General features: G+C 36.9%; 2 protein-coding genes across 2 annotated transcripts; both read right to left on the bottom strand.

Annotated features, from left to right (window-relative positions):
- Nucleotides 1–1,024: 1,024 nt before the first annotated feature.
- LOC131798706 (uncharacterized) lies at nt 1,025–13,505 on the bottom strand (the record flags this gene model as incomplete). The annotated part of the gene is made up of 10 exons (XM_066166432.1): nt 1,025–1,398; nt 3,059–3,181; nt 3,324–3,608; nt 5,129–5,251; nt 5,403–5,525; nt 6,139–6,253; nt 6,425–6,672; nt 6,970–7,095; nt 12,786–12,935; nt 13,310–13,505. Coding segments are annotated over 10 exons (1,863 nt in total), but the record flags the coding sequence as incomplete, so codon positions are not given.
- On the bottom strand, nt 12,798–18,628 carry LOC131788146 (uncharacterized). Its single transcript, XM_066167231.1, has 3 exons — nt 18,328–18,628; nt 16,986–17,108; nt 12,798–13,730 (listed from the first exon to the last, which is right to left on the bottom strand). Exons 1-3 carry the CDS (start codon nt 18,620–18,622, stop codon nt 13,696–13,698), a joined length of 453 nt encoding a protein of 150 aa, XP_066023328.1. The 5' UTR covers nt 18,623–18,628; the 3' UTR covers nt 12,798–13,695.
- Between the last annotated feature and the right edge of the window lie 418 nt (nt 18,629–19,046).

Genomic DNA, 19,046 nt, shown 5'->3' with positions numbered 1-19,046 from the left:
ATGAAGTTATTTTCAATGGTTTTTAACTTGAACTTTTACCCTAAATTCATAGCAGTCATAGCATGATCGTGATTGCATAGCAAATTGAGTACTGATAGCAGGCCACCTTTGACACATGGCTTTAAACAAGGAGTATTTTTTTATAAAACCGAAACATTTTTGAATCCTACAAACACAGAAGGTGCTGTGAATAAAAAATTGAATATCCTAGTGAGCTTTTATCACGTGTCCTCAAGTCGTTTTTTTTTTAAGGTAATCCAAAGTCACAGACTTCAATCAGTATTTTTCAAGAAGACGTTAGTACACAGCAATAACCAAAGCCATTCTGGATCGCCCTGTTCAGCTATTATCTCCAAGGCTACTGGGCTAAGGCATTCGAAATTAATATTCTGCAGACTTGTCTGTCTTCGACCTCTCTATTTTTTGCTTGTGTAGTACTTAATTTGTTGGCAAAAGTCCTCGCAACCAATGTTATAACACTAAGGCGAGTTATTTAGTCAGTTTATTTTGAGGTACAGAAACGCAAATTACACGCGTATGACTCAGCAACTTTGTAGATATCGAAAGATCCAATTTGTCTACGAACTATCTGTTCTTTCTTTTTTTCATGCTTGATTTTTTAGGAAAGGGTTTGTCGTTCATCCCATCATTGCAATAGGATAATTTATCCAATAGTAATAGAACTCTTGATGAAATAATAGAGCAACGTTTCAAAACGCTATTAAATATTGTACAAGGTTATGGAAAGGTTAGGTGGATATGACAGTTTTCACTTATCAATATTTCAGCAAAGAAGTCTTCATAAATGATCTATGTGACATTTGATACCCACCATCATTAGAACTCTTAATATTTATGACATTTAACAGTTCGTCACCGACCTAAAAATTTGCCAATATGAACCAGGTTATGACGATGACATTTAGGATTACGATAAGGAGTGGACTACGGTAAGTCATAAAATAAATTGTTTGCAAGGATCTGTCTATGACTGTCTCATTTTGTGAAGTTCTTAGACTCATATTTAGTCCGTGCCACAGTATCGTGAATCACAACTTAAGGGCTCAGCAAATTTGTAGATGTAAAATGATCCACAATTTTGAACTGAAATTTTGATGACATATTTGCAACCTGTAGAACGATCGCTAAAGCAGACCGTCCTGGAAACTTCACCATCTTCCACTGTAGGATGAGCACCATCCAACCAGCCTGACCAGTCTGTACCACATCTGAATGCTGGCACACGTGTTGTTGGCATTTTAGTTCCGGCAGCTCCCACAAAACGGTACCATCTCTCGGTGAGTGGGTAGTCACAAAACACTGGACCAGAGAGCGGTGTAATGTAACTGCTTTTCCTTGTGGCATCACTTAGGTTGTGGTAATTATAACATGGATCGGCTAAAAAGTTGAATAATAATAATTATGAAAGGGAAATTTTATTGTTGTTTTAATCACTACATAAGAGTGATGTAATCACAAAACAGGCTCTTTGTCTCTTTGTTTTTCCCCTAACTCAATTTATATATGTATTATATATATATATATATATATATATATATATTTAACAAATAGATTCCAAGTTGCCGTGCGTCTGTTCAGTAATAGATCACAGATGACGTCAAAATGTGGTAAGAACAAAAAAGTGGCACACGAGGCGCAGCTGAGTGTGTCACTGATGTGACACACTGAAAAAGTTTTAATGATGACGTAAAAAAAAGTGTTAATGATGACATCATCTATACGTCTGTCCTCCAATAGATCATAAGTGAGAATCAATCAGAATGCGTGCATAACTGAGTTTATTATATAGATATATAACACCCCCTGATGAATGAGTGGTCTCGAAACAGGTTTGCTGGAATGAAAGTATATTCTCTTTGTTTTTTTCCCTATCTCAATACGTATCGCGCTCTACTGCTACGTTAACAGTTCTTTTCACAATGACGTAGCCTCAAGGATTTCTCAAAATTAAAGACTAATGCAAGTTTTAGGAGTTCGCCGGTGAGTAACATGTATAATTAATTCCAGAACTTTGCCAGTCAAAGAAAAATGCCTTAACCACCCCCACCACCCCTGATAGAAAGGCTAGTCCGCGTACCGGTGTTGAGTAATTGCTCTTTCTAATGGCATTACTCAGGTTTTTGTAATTTTAACACGGATTGCCTACAAAGTTAAATTACATTAGCCGAGATTAGTCGAGAGGGGCGCTTCTTAAGTTACTTCAGCAATAGGGCAAAAGTCAAAAGAATAGATAATACATAAAGGAACTCTGCAAGCACATGAAAGTAGAAAAAAATCTGGTTTGGAAAATAAAATTACTCTGTTGTACTGATCGCGCTGTTGTTGAGGGTTGAAAAGTTTTTAAAATGCGTGGCAGTAGAAACATATTTTCCTTGTATCTATACTATTAAAAAAAATAAGGGAGGGAGATGGGTGGGGGGGGGGGGGTTGGCTATCCGAGCGTCCGAGCGTGGCGTCATATTCGAGAAAAATATTCCAGGTAATGTGGGAATGATGAATCCTTCATTCGATTGTTTATTATACAATACGAGAAGAGATCTTGTTCATTGCTCTTATTTGTCGTCGTTCCTTCCGGACTCGAAAAAATACTTAGCAACTCGTAAAATATCTCCGCGTATTGTCGAAAAATGTGTATGTATACCTATGATGAAACCCGTTTCTTTATAGAAATACGTGGTCGGGGCCTGAAAATCATTACGTTTCCGGCTCGTGATAATGACCTCAGTTACGAAGAAAATACTTATTATGGAAAGCTGCTTTGCTCGGCATGAAGTATCGCTGTTCTAATCTACATTGACAAGACTGTCCATCTTCAATGTATCCTTCCTTACAGATGCAATTATGAGAACTATTAGTGTTGGTACAGCATTAACATCACAAACATCATCGTTACAATCATCAATATTTGTGAACACAACAGATTTGCAAAGGGTAACTGAATTGAGAGAAAAAAATCTTAGCCAGTTTGTTGGATAACGAGGTAATTATTTGTGGTGAACGGTTATTTCCCTTTTTTGTAAGTCTAATCTAATTTTACCTTGGCATGACTCTCCTTTTCCAGTGTATCCTTCCTTACAGGTGCAGCTATGGGAGCCGTCAGTGTTGGTGCAACTCGCATTAACGTCACAATCATGGCTTCCTTTGCTGCATTCGTCGACATCTAGAAGCATAAGTGATGTATTAAAGGTGATGCAATAGAGTGTATGAGAGTGGTGCGTGCAAATAGGCCTCAAAAATGAGGAATAATCTCCGTTGGCGAAAGCTTATGTGCAAAGCTGCCTGTTTCAAATAGTCTAGGCTACTCTTATTCACCTTGATATGACTGTCCATCTCCAGTGTATCCTTCTTTGCAAGTACAAATATGAGAACCATCTGTGTTATTACAGTTGGAATTAACATGGCAATCATGGTTGCAATCGCTACACTCTTTTCTTTATTTGCTAAGTCTAATGCAGTGATTATACCTCGGCATGACTCTCCGTCCCCAGTGTATCCTTCCTTACAGGTGCAGTTGTAGGAGCCGTCAGTGTTGGTACAATTTGCAGTCACGTCACAAGCATGGCTTGTAATGAGGCACTCATCGATATCTAGTAGTACAAATGATATAGATATGGGATACTTCATAGAAAGTCTGTCTGTATGGTATTTACCCACGATTTCGTAGTATCAGAAATCGAGGGTGTAATAATATTGGCTAGCCTCCGTTTCCGGCCAGCGGATTAGTATATACCTAGGCCGCTGCATGTAAAATATAGCTATTGATTATTATTCACCTGTGATTTAGTTTAAGTGTTCTTCTTGCTTTGAATAAACGTGTGTGTGTCTTACAATCTACGCCTTCTGTTCATGAAAAAAGAACCACAACAAAGGGAGTGAACGCAGCAAACGAGTAAGATTTTTGATATAAAGCAACGATTCTTCACATACCGTATGCACAGACTTTACGTGATGTATTAGGTTTATTATATAGTTTACATGTACATCGGGAGAGTAAATGCTTCCTTTATAACAATTAATTGTCAAACAGACGATGTTTTATAAATCGATGATGAAAGATAAAAACTAGATAAATTTCCTTTCTCGATAGTGAGGCATGTTAAGCATGAGGGTTCATAATCTTCTCTGTCTTTAAGTTGAAAAGAGTGAATAAACTCCGCAAGATATACGTTTAGTTCCTCAGGCGATATTGTGTGTACTTAAATAATTGAAATGATAGGAATTTTCAATGTGCACTTTGGCGCTTATTGAAAATTTCGGCTAAAACTGGGAGGGAGAGGAGGAGGGTGCACTTATTTGAAGGGTGGGCGCTCTGTCGATTAGTCGAGAGGGGCTCTTCTTAAGTTACCTCAGCAATAGAACAAAAGTCAAAAGAATAGATAATACATAGAGGAACTCTGCAAGCAAATAAAGAAATAAAAATCTGGAATGGAAAACAAAATTATTTTTCTGTACTGATTGCGCTGTTGTTGAAGGTTGAAAAGTTATCCAATAAAGTGACAGCAAAAACATTTTTCAAGATTTTCCTTGTATCTATACTATTTTTCCTTGTATCTATACTATTTAAAAAAGTGAGGGAGGAGAAGGGTGGGGGGGGGGTGGTTATCCGAGCGTGGGCTTATATTCTTCCTTCCGGGCTCGTAAAAAATATCAAGCAACTCGTAAAATATCCGCGCGTATTATATTTCAAACCATCGAAAAATGTGCATGTATGCATATGATGAAACCCGTAACTTGATAGAAATACGAGGTCGGGGCGTGAAAATCATCACGTTGCCTCTTGATCATGACCACAGTTGCGAAGACGATACTTATTATGGAAATCTGCTTTGCTCAACATCAAGTAACGCTGTTCTAATCTACGTTGACAAGACTGTCCAGTTATAATGTATCCTTCCTTGCAGATCCAATTATGAGAACCATTAGTGTTGGTACAGTTAGCATTAGTATCACAAACATCATCGTTGCATTCATCAATATCTGTGAACACAATAGATTTGCAAAGGGCAAATGAAGAGAGAAAAAAATCCTAGCCATTTTGTGAGATAACGAGACCATTATTTTTAATGAACAGTTATTCTGTTTTTTTCTGAGTCTAATCTAATTTTACCTTGACATGACTCTCCTTTTCCAGTGTATCCTTCCCTACAAGTGCAGCTATGGGAGCCATTAGCGTTCGTACAAATCGAATTTACGTCACAATCATGGCTTCCATTGCTGCATTCGTCGATATCTAGAAGCATAAGTGATGTAAAAGAGGTAACCCAATGGAAATATGAGAGTGGTGCGTGAAAAAAGACCTCTAAAATGCGGGCTAATTTCCATTGGCGATAGTTTATGTGTAAAGCTGCATGTTTTAAATAGTGTAGGCCACTCTTATTCACCTTGACATGAGTGTCCATCTCCGGTGTATCCTTCCTTACATGAGCAATGATACGAACCATTAGCGTTGGAACAATTCGCATTAGCATCACAAGTATGGCTTTTATCGTTACATTCATCGACATCTGTTGACACAAATTATTTACGAGAAAAACCTCAATATAGAGGAAAACCTGTTTAGATTCTGAGTCACTAAGATCGTACCTAATGCCAAAACTTGTTTAGAATTATCTGTTGTACCTTGACAGACTGTCCATCCCCAGTGTATCTTTCCTTACAAGTGTATTTATGAAAACCATTAGTGTTGGCACAGTTTGCATTAACATCTCTCAAACAGCTTTATCATTGATATTTATTTATAAGTGAATCTTAATCGCAAAAAAAACTCTTTAGATTCCGCGCCGCAAAGCCATTAGCATCTGGGAACACAAAATGTCTAAGAGAGGAATCTTAAAAGAGACGAAAACCTGTTTAGATTCTGAGCCATCAAGGTATTAGCTAATGTGAAAATGGACTCATACGGCAACGTAGTAAAATAATAACGCAAACATATCTATCATTGGTTTCTTTTTTTTTCTTCTTCTTTTCTACCTATGGGGTCCCCAAAGGTGACTAAAAATTCCTAGCGAGAAGCGTTCTATGTTGCTATGTGACGTCACGCTGGCAATGATGAGCTGACGTCAACAAAAACCAAATTTAATGCGTTCACCCCCTCCCTCCTTCTTAATCGAAACTTACCCCTTTCGAAAAATTCTCCAGTAAAGCCAACGGAACACTGACAGCGGAAAGTTTTGGCTGTAAAACCATATTGACATTTGCCATTGTTTAAACAAGGATTTGACCGGCAGGAGTCCTAGATCGGTAAAATAAGAGAACAAGATGATGAACCTAAGACAGATCAGTCTAATAATGAAATAGGTTGAGAATGGTCTAACTGATTATGAATTAAAGAATATGAAAATGAAGGAATAAAAATGAATTAACAGAAATCTTAGAGCAAAACAGAATGGGAATAACAACCTACCTTTGTTTCGCTGTATACGTACATCGCTTTAGGTTTCAATCTTTTATTATCCGTTGAGTTATTTAGTTCACTTACATATGTGTCATCGTTGTCTTTACTTGGTCCAAAGTTGTAAGAGACACAATTATGGTTAAGGAAACACCGCGTCTCACAAAAGTCGACTTTGTTCGAATTAATCGTTGTAATCGTGTGACCTTCAAGAGCTTTTTCGTTTACTTTACGCACGAACTGAATGATGCGACATGTTTCTGCAAAGACCATGAAAAGTCATGAGGCAAAATAGTATTGGCTTGAAGTAGCCAGTGTCAAAGCGACAACGATGACATACTTCTCTTTAGCCAGAATTACAAATCGTTACTATTCAAGTATTAGGAAACACGACGGAATGCTTGGGGCTATTTACGTCATTCATGTGGTACCGCAAGTAACAGTGTGTCAGTTGTAAGGTTTAATTTTTCACGGAAACCAGGTGTAATTTCTGCACAATCACATCATGTCTAGACCCTCAAAATTACTGATAACGAAAAACGATGAGAGTGCCTCACCTTCTGGCTTAGCAGAAGCCAAAGCGACCGCAGTGTAAATGACATGGAGCAATGGAATTAGAATCATTTTAGAATGTCTTGTAAAATAGTACGCTCGTGGAAATGATAAGGGGTTATTCAAACAACCTCTGCTTTAAATGTCTTGATTGGAAACAGATATTCGCGACTTCACTGAATAAGAAACCTTGTGCTTGCAGTGTCCAGTCATCAATCATTTCAACTGATGCACTACATCGAAGTTATCCTGCACAGTCATGAATAATCTATGTCGAAAGTTTGCTCTCTTTGGTTTTTGAGAGTTACGGTTTATTAAGTTTATTAAACACCAAAAAGTTGTTAAAGCTGGAATTTTAATTGATTTTGATTCATTACCATATTGGTGTATATAATTTTAAGCAGAAGATTTTCAAGAAACGAAGTATTAGAATAAGTTATGTAAAGTTTTAGAAAGTTATATAGCCTTGGAAGTTATCGAAGTTCGTTGATATTTTATTTTTAATAAAGTTAATATCGCAACCAATCGTCATAGTAAAAGATTAACGAATCGGTAGGTGACCATGTTAAGATTTTCTATACAAGCAACTGAATAGAAGAGATCACTATGCGGGATCTCTCCAAGAGACAGAGGTGGTTATTTTCGCAATACGCTTCACATAAGTATGATCAATCCCTATTTCTGCTATATTTGAATGTTGATCATTTATTCATTTTTGACCTGTTTCGTTTTTTCTCCTTTGGTGGATAATTTTTGTCTTTGTTTTTTTTTTCTTTGTACCCAAATATTATAATTATTAAAAAAAAAATGTTTGCAAATAAAGTTTTTAAATGATCCTTTGTGGTCTTTTCATCACCACTTCCTCGTTATTGATGGCAGCGATGTTGGGTACATTGCGTTTATGAGCACGTTTCTGCGTGAGAGATTCCAGCTGCCTATTACAAAACAAAGGCTTATTCCCCAAAGTCTCCACGGTTTCTAAGTGTTACACCTAACAAAGCAATCCTTTAGAAATAGAAAGCTTTATCTCCATTGTTATGCGATTCTGAGTACAAAAGTCAGTGATAAACATTTCTTTAAGCTTTATCAAAGCGTCCTGTTTTTCCTGATCAGCCATCTTAAGTTTATTCTTTCCTTTTCCCTGTTGTCAACATGTTCCTTTAAACTTCTCTCATGTAGTGTTTTTTAGTTTCCGAGATAAAATTTGTTCCATAACACTCCTGCAGAATCTACTGATTATAGAGGAGCTTACAAAACTCAGTGAAAAATACTTATAAATTCCACAGAAGTGTCTCTTTAAAAAACGTGGACTGTATTCCTTTTTAAAGGCAATGGTATTCGTAAAAAGATGTAAAATTGTAGTTTAAGAATTTGCTGGGTGCGCGACGGTGGTCAAAAATAATTACCAACAAAGAGTGTAAACCTTTCCCTTTAGGCCTGTGCGTAATTGTTGTCGAAAAAAAGCCAAAGTCTGAATCATTTCAACTGGGAACATGACTACCATTTATGCTACTCATCAATGATTCAGCACTGAAATTGTTTTTTTCTATTTGAGACTGAGTTTGTAATCATCGGCAGGAAAAAGTGGGTACATTTATTTCATTTCATATCTACTATACTACTATCTATATTTGTAAGAATGTAGTCAATTTAAAACCGCACCTTTTCAGAGTAGGAGGTTTGATAATACATGCCGTGCATTTCTAGAAGAAATGGAAATTATCTGATTTCATTCATATTTTACACCCAATTCAATTATTCATAGACAAGCGTTCTCACAAAAGAGAAGTTAATCGATATGTGATTTGAAGAGCTTTCCTGCCTTGGGTAATAAATAAATGTTATCACGGTAAATGATCTCTGAAATAAAAATAAGTCAATATTTTGACAATAGGCTACAAAAAAGAGATTATGGTTTATCTTTAAAAAATGTTTTCAGATCATATTTTTCTCCTTTTTTTTAATTTATTTCCTTTTCTCATTTTCCTCAAGTATTTTCAAGTGTACCCATTTCTTCTAATTATATTAGATTTATATGAAATTTCATGGGCATTGGCGAAAAAATGACATGAATGCTTTAATTTTTGTTTGTAAAACATTCGGTTTTTTTGTCAAAATCTAATTTGCAGTGATGGTTATGCAAGACCCCTCACGGATTTCTCGCACGTACGTTAGGCTCTTCACCTCGAATCTCGGGGGTTTTTAATTTTTTCATTTCGTGTTACTTTCCTGTCTTTTGTTTTAAATATTCCCCATCTGGAATTTGTTTTTTTTACAAAATAGAAAATTTAAAGTGCTATTTAAGGAAACATTTTCATGATTGTTAGTTGATTCTCATTTATTATTAAACAAGGGAAGTTCTTTTGTAGTTAAACATTCGGAGTTTTGAGAACCGGGTCTAATACAAGCTCCATGTCTGTGATAATATCTTTAGAAAACTGATTCTGCATGATCTTACATATTTCCTAATTAATCATGGCCTCGTTCCGGCCATAATTAGTAAACATAATATTTGCAATGAAATGTTCTAATAAGATATGGAGGCAAAATATCTTCAAAAGTAATAATGATTAAGAGCCAGATAAAAATTCTGCAGACATACAGATTGTGCCTTAGATGTGGACAACTTACAATTCATTAAGATTAAGGCAGTTGCTCAGGGTAACATTTGCCCAACGTATTCTGCTACACTATTGTTTCATTAAACTAAACCTTTAGCTAAATATTCAGTATTTACTATTTACAAGAATTATCATGGGGGAAACTCATCTGCACGATTCTGTTGATAACATTGATTAACTCGTCTTTATTGTTTGCCTTAAATCTAGTAATTGAGCTGAAATCCTCAAAAAAATACAAGTTTTAGATATGATTGACCCAAAAACAGTAAAAAAAGTAAAAAAAACTATAAACTATCGACGCAAATTATATTGTGTACACACCTCGACATCTACAGCAACGCATTAACCAACATAATCAAAGATTGACTGCCTGAATTTTGAAATTCTCCTCATTAGGAAATTGAGACCGAAGTTAACACTTAAATGGACTCCGTTCGTGGTGAAGTTTTTACGTAACGTTACGTGCAAATACTTCATCGCTCTATTTTTATATCTTTTTTTTTTCTTCTTGATATGATTAGTTAATGATTGTTTTACTTTTTCTATTGTGTTAATACAATGTATATTTAGTTTTTTGTACTGACTTTATAATGACAGTTTTTACTGTGACACTACTTCGAATTTGAAATAAATACCCTCATCGCAATGGAATTACGCCTGGAAATTTTAGGAAATAATCAGCGAGAAAATTTTATCAGGGATATTCCCAAACTCTAGGTGGCGAATATTCGGTCAAGGAATGCGTGTTGACCCATAATTTAAACTAATAAGTTTATTACGATTTGATGACAGTTAAGGTTCCTAAACAGCGTATGTAGCAGGCTAGGAACAACCGATAAATTTGTTTCAAAGCCTAATTTGCACAAGTCTATCCAGTGATGGTCAAATTCTCAAAATACTGAAACACAAGGGAGCCTTATTTACCCAGCCTTCCCCTCCTCTAATTGTGTCACAATGGTTGAACGTCGAAAGCAAAACGTACACATTTGCTCTGGGATAGATGCTGTTTGTTAACTGGTTGGGTTCAGGAAGGGAGAAGAGAGCGCCCCTGGTAACTCAGTACTTAAAGGAAAGATGTGCTATAATTATATCAACATGGATTAAGACAGTCATTTGAGAAGTATAATCATGTGCTCTCCGCCATTTTGGACTCTAGCAACCTGGATTCCTGTTTAGTAAAGCTAACTCTACCCTTTATCGCTCTATTTTTATATCTTTTTTTTTTCTTCTTGATATGATTAGTTAATGATTGTTTTACTTTTTCTATTGTGTTAATACAATGTATATTTAGTTTTTTGTACTGACTTTATAATGACAGTTTTTACTGTGACACTACTTCGAATTTGAAATAAATACTCTCATCGCAATGGAATTACGCCTGGAAATTTTAGGAAATAATCAGCGAGAAAATTTTATCAGGGATATTCCCAAACTCTAGGTGGCGAATATTCGGTCAAGGAATGCGTGTTGACCCATAATTTAAACTAATAAGTTTATTACGATTTGATGACAGTTAAGGTTCCTAAACAGCGTATGTAGCAGGCTAGGAACAGCCGATAAATTTGTTTCAAAGCCTAATTTGCACAAGTCTATCCAGTGATGGTCAAATTCTCAAAATACTGAAACACAAGGGAGCCTTATTTACCCAGCCTTCCCCTCCTCTAATTGTGTCACAATGGTTGAACGTCGAAAGCAAAACGTACACATTTGCTCTGGGATAGATGCTGTTTGTTAACTGGTTGGGTTCAGGAAGGGAGAAGAGAGCGCCCCTGGTAACTCAGTACTTAAAGGAAAGATGTGCTATAATTATATCAACATGGATTAAGACAGTCATTTGAGAAGTATAATCATGTGCTCTCCGCCATTTTGGACTCTAGCAACCTGGATTCCTGTTTAGTAAAGCTAACTCTACCCTTTAGACGATGATCTACAATGGCAAGTTTAAAGTGGGGCCGCTCTTCCATCTTTCTTAGGAATTTTTCTTTTCAATTTATTTATTTATCTTTGATTAGATCCTTCTGAGTTGACGTTATTGAGTCTTTATCAATGACTGAGATCAAATTACGATACCACCTCCTTCCTTCCTACCCCCTCTTCACTTAGTCTCTGTTATTTTTAGACCTTTTCTGTGGTTGATCCTAGCATAATTATCAGTCAGTGCTACAATAGCGTTGGTTGCAGGATGTTCGTGGCGTTAGTTGGTAAACATAGAAATATCCACAGTTTCTCACTTTAATATATACTGGATGTTTACAACAGTCTGTACGATCTCGAAAGCCAACCGTCCTCCTGACCTTTCCATCAGCTACTGTTGGATGATAACCGTCTAGCCAACCCGTGGAGTCAGTGCCACATTTTTTGTAAGGTACACATTTGGTTGGCATCTTCGTTCCTGCATCTCCTTGGAAACGAAACCAGCCCGCGCTGAGGTCGTTGTCGCAAGATTCTTTTCCCGGGGGTGTGTCGTAGGTAGTTTTCCTTGTTCCACTGGTCAGAAGTGAGTAGCTTAAACAGTCTAAATAGTTATATAAAAGAAAAAAACTATTAAGCAAAACTAAAGCTCTTCATCGTCACAATTTATAACGTTTGTGCTGCCAAACTACTAACCCTCTGGCGTGCAAATGGTTTTTCCGTCGCCCTGGTAACCATCTTTACAAACACAGTTGTACGATCCAACCGTATTAAAACAGTTTGCCGATTCGTTGAGACAGTCATGGATTCCATGAGTGCACTCGTCAATATCTGTAGCACAAATTTAATAGCAGTTGTAACGTAAACAATTAGTTCAAAATTCTGTTTCTTTCTGGAGGAGCTGAGATGGCGTAGTGGTGAGAGTGCTCGACTCCCAACGTTGTGGCCCAGGTTTGTTTCCCAGACCTGGTGTCACCTGTGGGTTGAGTTTGTTGTTGGTTTTCGTCCGAACTACGCAAATCTTTCTCCGGGTCCTCTGGTTTTCCTCCCTCAACAAAAACAAACTTTTCAAAGAAGGGCTACCTCGTGGAATGTCCACTGCTAATTCCCATAACCATCTCATTATTATTAAAATAATTTTAAAGAAAGGAACAAAACTGAACATTCCCTGCATTCATCCAGGGAGAAATTGAACGAGTGAGTGAGGAAAATAAATCATTGCATTTATCAGTGAATTAAAGAATGAATAGTGATTGATTTCGATTTCACTTTGCAAGTTTATGCTTTACCCTCTGTTTTCATATCGCAGTGAACCAAAACAGCATATTTAAGTAGATTTGATTTAAACCAGTAGTTGCCGCTGACCGCTTGTTCTCCTTCACTGGCCTTAATTTCTTTACACGATTCAGCAGGAAGCTCGGGAATGGATCCCAGTGGAACTGAACGATGACAAGAATATGTTTACAGTAACTTTTCTGAAAGAAGAAACTGACAGTTGCCGATGATTCACAGAACTTAAACGACGAAAAAAGTAAAGTATTTTGATAAGAAAATACAAACAAATAGAGAAACAGATAAATAAATAAATGTATAAGAAATTTTTAAATAACTAGATAATGATAATGAATAAAACATTGCAGTTACACAAAACATACTTAAAAGATAACTTTTAGTGTCGAGATCAACTTTCTGTTCGAGGGTACAAATAACAATAAAAAATATTGTCCAAAGCTTGCTTTCAGCTATAGCAGAAAGGTCAGCATCTCTCTCTCGAAATGTTTTACTTTCGCTCTTTCTCTTACTAATAACAAACCTCTGTTTCTAACTCTTCCATAATAATACCGATCAGAGTCAGGGACGAAGTCTTCACGTCTGGCTTCCTTGGTGCGGTTATTCATCTCACAGATGTTCTTGGAAACGACGAAGTTGAAGCTTTGACATCTTTTCTCGTCGTTGCAGGCCTTAAGACACTCAAGTGTGTTAGAGGTCTCGACTATCTTGAGGATGTGTCATTGAAACATCATTCCATACACGGAAACTTGACGACTGCACTGCTGTGCGATTAGTCCGGAGAACATTTGGCACGGCATTGGCAGAACTGGAAAGCGACAAGTCAGAGCCATTCTTAAGTGAGCGATCGATATGTATTGAAAGGTCTCCGATTGAATTTTTCCCTAATATTTCTCCTTTACTTTCCCTTTATCTCCCTTTTATGAAGACCACTGTGCTTGGACCTGAAGGAAAATGAATTAACATTTTTAGCGGAAAAGCTGTTTAAAAATATCTTCAGAAGACATCTGGCCGGCAGCTATGAGTTCTCTCCCTCACTGTTCGTTTCCTGCTCATTGGCTTGTAATTTTTCTCTTCTTGATTAAAGGAATCAACTATTCATTTCATTTTGCTTTAAATCGGGGAAAAAATTGCTTGAATTAAAACATCGTTCTCATCATGATATTGTATTAGCATCCATCATCTACTTATTCACATGTTTTGTGAAAGTGAAATTTCGAGTCTTCGCAGGGAGGCTGAGGTAGTTAATTAGTCCTGGGCTCCTTAGATATGTCGATTAGTCGACACTTTTCTTGTAGACGCAGCTTAAGATTTTTAAACCTTTCTTAGTCTATCTCTACTGTAGTTGATAAAGTAAGTTGATTATAAAGTTCTCCAGATTACTTTGTCATGTGCTTTTTTTTTTCAAGACTTAATTGCACAATGTTTAATAGTAATTCTGTTATATTGCTTAAACTGATAAATAGCAATCTTTTCCGAAATGAATCAGTCACAGTATGTGAACACGAAAACAAAAGATTGTAGATGGTTAGGGTGCTCACAATATAAACTTCAGCATCCTTGTTTTCTCCTTATTTTTTTTAATATTCTCTTACTGGCATAAATTATGACTCCGACATGACGGGGAGAGCTTGCGATGCTTTTCAGAGAGTTTTTCTCGGCTGAAAATCAATAACATTGTTCTTTAACGCGGTGATCATCAGTAACTAGTCATTAAAATTCGTTTCATTAGCAATCTCGAGTAGCGTAACACAAACTAGTATATCGGAAGCAAACTCTTCTGTTAACTGCGCCTTCAGCCAATGTTGGATTACTGCCATTCAGTCAACCTGTACCATTCGTAGCACGCCTCATTATGGGTTGACGGCATCCCTTGTTCGCGCAATTCCTAACAAACTAATCCAGCAAGGTTGAAAGTAAATTTCGCAATATTTGGTTCCTGTGACGTGCGTAGTTTTCCATGTTTTGTTCGTCACATCTGAGTAGTTTCGCCATTGTACTTGCATTAATTACCAAATGTAAATTGATTGGAATAGAAGCTACCTTTACTTTTAAGAGACAACAGACGCTTCAGACATGTGAAACGTGCGAGGCTTTGAAAGAATGTTATCTTATGAACAATATCCTGAAGAGAAATCTCGCCTCTGGTTGTCATCTTTAAAAAAAAAATTGATCAGCCTTCATGGAGGACTACTCAACGTAACTACAAACATACACCTCAAATCGTGTGCATATCATCCAGATTCCGAGTGCTGCTGCATTCATGGGAATTTGAGTGATCCAAAATCCTCTGAAAATACACTGTTATACTTGTATGTCATTTGAAACATGCTGAAGTCGGCTGATCTACACGAAACTATCCTCACACCGGTCATTTGTCATAAACATGTTCGTTATCACGATGGCGTGACGCTGTATTTCTCCGTGAAGTTTCCGTCGGTCGCTTCAAAGAAGACGAGAAATGGATATTTTTCTTATATGTCAGCAGATTTCCGCGCATTCTCAAGTAAAAACAAGAAAAACAAAAAACAAAAAAACCAGGAAAACCTCGATTGGACGCTCTAAACATTGAGAATTTGAGAGTATAAATCGTAACTTGTCAGCGGCATTACTACATGTAAAACCCAGTTGCAACAATAGCGATTTGAACGACAGAGGCATCTCCTTACAAATAGCAGATTCGGGCAGTTATCATTTCCTTGTGATAGTAACTAAGATATTTCGAATCATCTGAAAACTGTCAGAAAACTGTTAGAAAATTTGCATAAGGTATGATGATATTATCACCGCCGCAGTGCAATCGAGTCAATCAATGTTTCCTTCCATGTCTTGATAAAGAAAATATCATAACAAAGTTCGAAATAAAAGATTTAATGAAATCACAATGTCATAATTCCACCTTTCAAACAACTTATTATCCACACGCAAATCGCAACTCGTCACTTGAACGAAACTCCACGTGTTTTATATGTAATCTAGATTGCTTCATGTCCTTCAGGAAAAAGAACAGCGATTTAATCACCATTATTTTCCATACTTTTCTCCCGGATATCTTTAGAGAAAGATGAATATAAAGCAATCTCCCAGTGATTCACACGAGAGGAAGTCAAAGGTTTCTTTAATTTTCCCCTGAGGTGGCCGGCTCAGGAAGAAAAAGGAGGTTGTTCGGTCCAACAACGTTTGTCTGTGGAGATTATCAAGCTAATAACTGAGAAGATTGTGCCCTTTGGTTCATCAGTGACAGCATTAATTATTTCAAATCTGTATTTCTCGGTCCAAGCGACACCAAAAATAGTTCCTTTGTGATTTTGTAAGCACTTTCTTTTGCATTTTATTTTCAAGGGAAATAAATCTCAAGGCTCAAAGCCAATATAACGTTCGAGCACGAGAAAGACTTGCTTATTTCATTTTTCTGAAACATTTGTTGTTGTGAACATTAGATGTAAACATCGCCAAATTATGCAATATCTGATTTTTGAGCTTCGTTCGCGAATTGCCCCCATGGAAAGTAGAGGCAGTCCCGCAGAGATGTTTACATATTTAAAAACTAGAATATAATAACCAGCTAGGTGGGTAGTTTCAGTTCCAGAATCGGTGTACTTTTGGAGAAATTCAGATAAACGTTTTCCTTATTTTACCCAACAACAAAAATGACCGAAACTGTATCGAGATGAGTAATCTATTGGTGTGCACACATTAACTCCCAGGCAAAATTGAATATATCAAAGTGAAGAAGAATGATGTCAGTATGTATGGTAAAAGTGCCAATTTGTAATGTCATATTTAGCTTGAGATAGAGAAATAAACATTTCACTCTTTTTTGCGAAGTTTTTTTCATGGAAATGAGGTCCCAGGCCTCGAACAAGCAGCCGTTGTTACCATAGCAACAAGAGTGCTGCGACCTTTAAAAAGGGCATTTTTGTGCATCGCCCTAAGTGACTGATTCTGCTGTACCGATTGCGCTGTCGTTGAAAGTTGAAAAGTTATAATAAAAAGTGTGACAGCAGAAACAGGTTTTCCTCGTATCTACACTAATAAGAAAAAGTGAGGGAGGAGAAGGGTGGGGTTATCCGACCGTGGCCGCATATTCGAGAAAAATATTCCAGGTAATGGTGAAATGATAAATCTCATATTCGATGGTTTATCATATATTACCAGAAGAAATTTTGCTTTAAATAGAGTGGGCTACTCTTATTCACCTTGACGTGACTGTCCATCTCCAGTGTATCCCTCCTTGCAAGTACAAATATGAGAACCATTTGTGTTGTTACAGTTCGAATTAACATCGCAAACATGGTTGCCATCGCTACACTCATTGGCATCTGCGAACAAAAATTAATTGCCAAAACGTTACTAGACAGAGAGAAAAACATCAAATTTCTAAGTTTTAATGGAACGAGTTTTTTTTTTTGTTTTTGAGAAACTTTATTCTGCTATTTGCTGGGTCAAATGCAGTGATTATACCTTGGCATGAATGCCCGTCTCCAGTGTATCCTTCCTTACAGGCGCAGATATAAGAGTCGTCAGTGTTAGTACAGTTCGCATTTATGTCACATAGCTACCAGTGCTGCACTCGTCGATGCCCGGGGACACAAGTAATGTAGCAAAAAGGTAGCTTATTTAGAGGAACAACACAAGAGCGTGAAAACATTCATTTTAACTTTAACCCTGGGAGGAAATATGACATCGTTTTGGCCTGATTGTTGTCCGAAGAACTGATAACTCAGTGCAATCTTGAGTTAAAGAAAACCAAATATCAAAACAAAATCTCCTTTCTGGCCTACACAAGGGCATTAGATCATATCCACATGTATTTTGCGCGATATAAGTAATAAATTATCAAGGAAAAGCAAATTATTCGAGTGAACTTGCCATTTGTCATCGTGATACCCTACAATTGAAAGACGCCATTAAAGTGAAATTAGAGCTGCTATTTCTGCCTTCTACATCAAAATAGCATGGACTCAAGAACCGAAATTCGTGTGCTAAACTTACAAGAACTCAGCTCGTAGATTTAGTTCTTAATCTGTGACCATCATACACAACACGTACTCTTAAATGCAACGTCTTAAAAATGTCAAGCATGTACAACACTTTTGTCACACTTTTGCTTCACTCTTTGTTTAAAAGTCGAAATAGACATCTTATTAACCATGCGTATCTAAGCAAGCTTATTTGCCTACTTGTATAAACTCTTGCTGCTGTCAGATAAGACGCGTAGGAGAATTAAGCAAGTTTTTAGTATTTCATTTCGTGCAGTGCTGTTTATCATTTTAAGAAAAGTTTTAAAGAAGGTTTACTAAAAAGTTAATCCGGATCGCAATTGATCCCAAATTGAACTGTACATGATTCCTTTAAAAATGCGTGGAATGATATATGGTGTAACGTGAGAATGAGACGATTAATTTCTACTACTAGGACATCGACAATGGCCATCGATGTGCTGAAATTTCGACCAACTTCTATCTTTTGTTCAAATACGTCGCTATTATTGTTGACTTCTGAATAAATAGCAAAACTTGAGTGACATCTGATACTTACCTTTCCTGTTATCATCACTAAGGAATTCCGGAACGTATTTTCCAATGAACACTGCCGCGATGATTGCAGAAATTGCCACTGCAATAGCAACAAGAATGACCATAACTCTTCGGCGGGATCTAGAAGAACGATTGGCAGCTGCCAATAGATCTCTTCTTGCCGTAAAGGAGAGTTGTTCTCCAAGATTTGCAGGTTTTGGATGGATATGATCCAAAGAGATAGTCTCGTTTTCTGACGACGTCATCTCAGATGAGATCTGGCGTAAAAACATCATCAGGCAGATGATTCCCTCCATTCGAAGTTTTAGCTTATGATCATGAAAGGTTAACACAGCATTTTTCTCAATTCTAAAAGTCTGTTTGTCGACGTGTCTTTCAGTTTCGAGTTTCAGTTTCGAGTTTCAGTTTCGTCACATGCGTGATGTTTTATGCATAAATGTGACCTTGAATCTCGATTGTTCGAGCCACATGTTGCTTTTCGGTACTTCCAGTACGTTAGGAACTCGGTTTCCTTTCCTTGTCCAAAAGAAAATAGCTGATGAGTAGTTTTTCTTTGCTTTGCCTTTTTTTCTCGCTTTCTTTCATTTTCCTCTCCCGTCTTTCTTTCTTCCTTTCTTCCTTTTTTCCTCTCTTTCTTTTAGTACCCACTTCTTAATTCTTCAAACCTCGAAAACGTTGATAAAACTCTGCACTTTATTGCGGGCTTATCACTCCCCGTTA

This window comes from Pocillopora verrucosa, chromosome 5 (genome assembly GCF_036669915.1).
Source record: "Pocillopora verrucosa isolate sample1 chromosome 5, ASM3666991v2, whole genome shotgun sequence".
Taxonomy (NCBI): Eukaryota; Metazoa; Cnidaria; class Anthozoa; order Scleractinia; family Pocilloporidae; genus Pocillopora; species Pocillopora verrucosa.
This window is presented reverse-complemented; position numbering and strand designations above follow the sequence as displayed.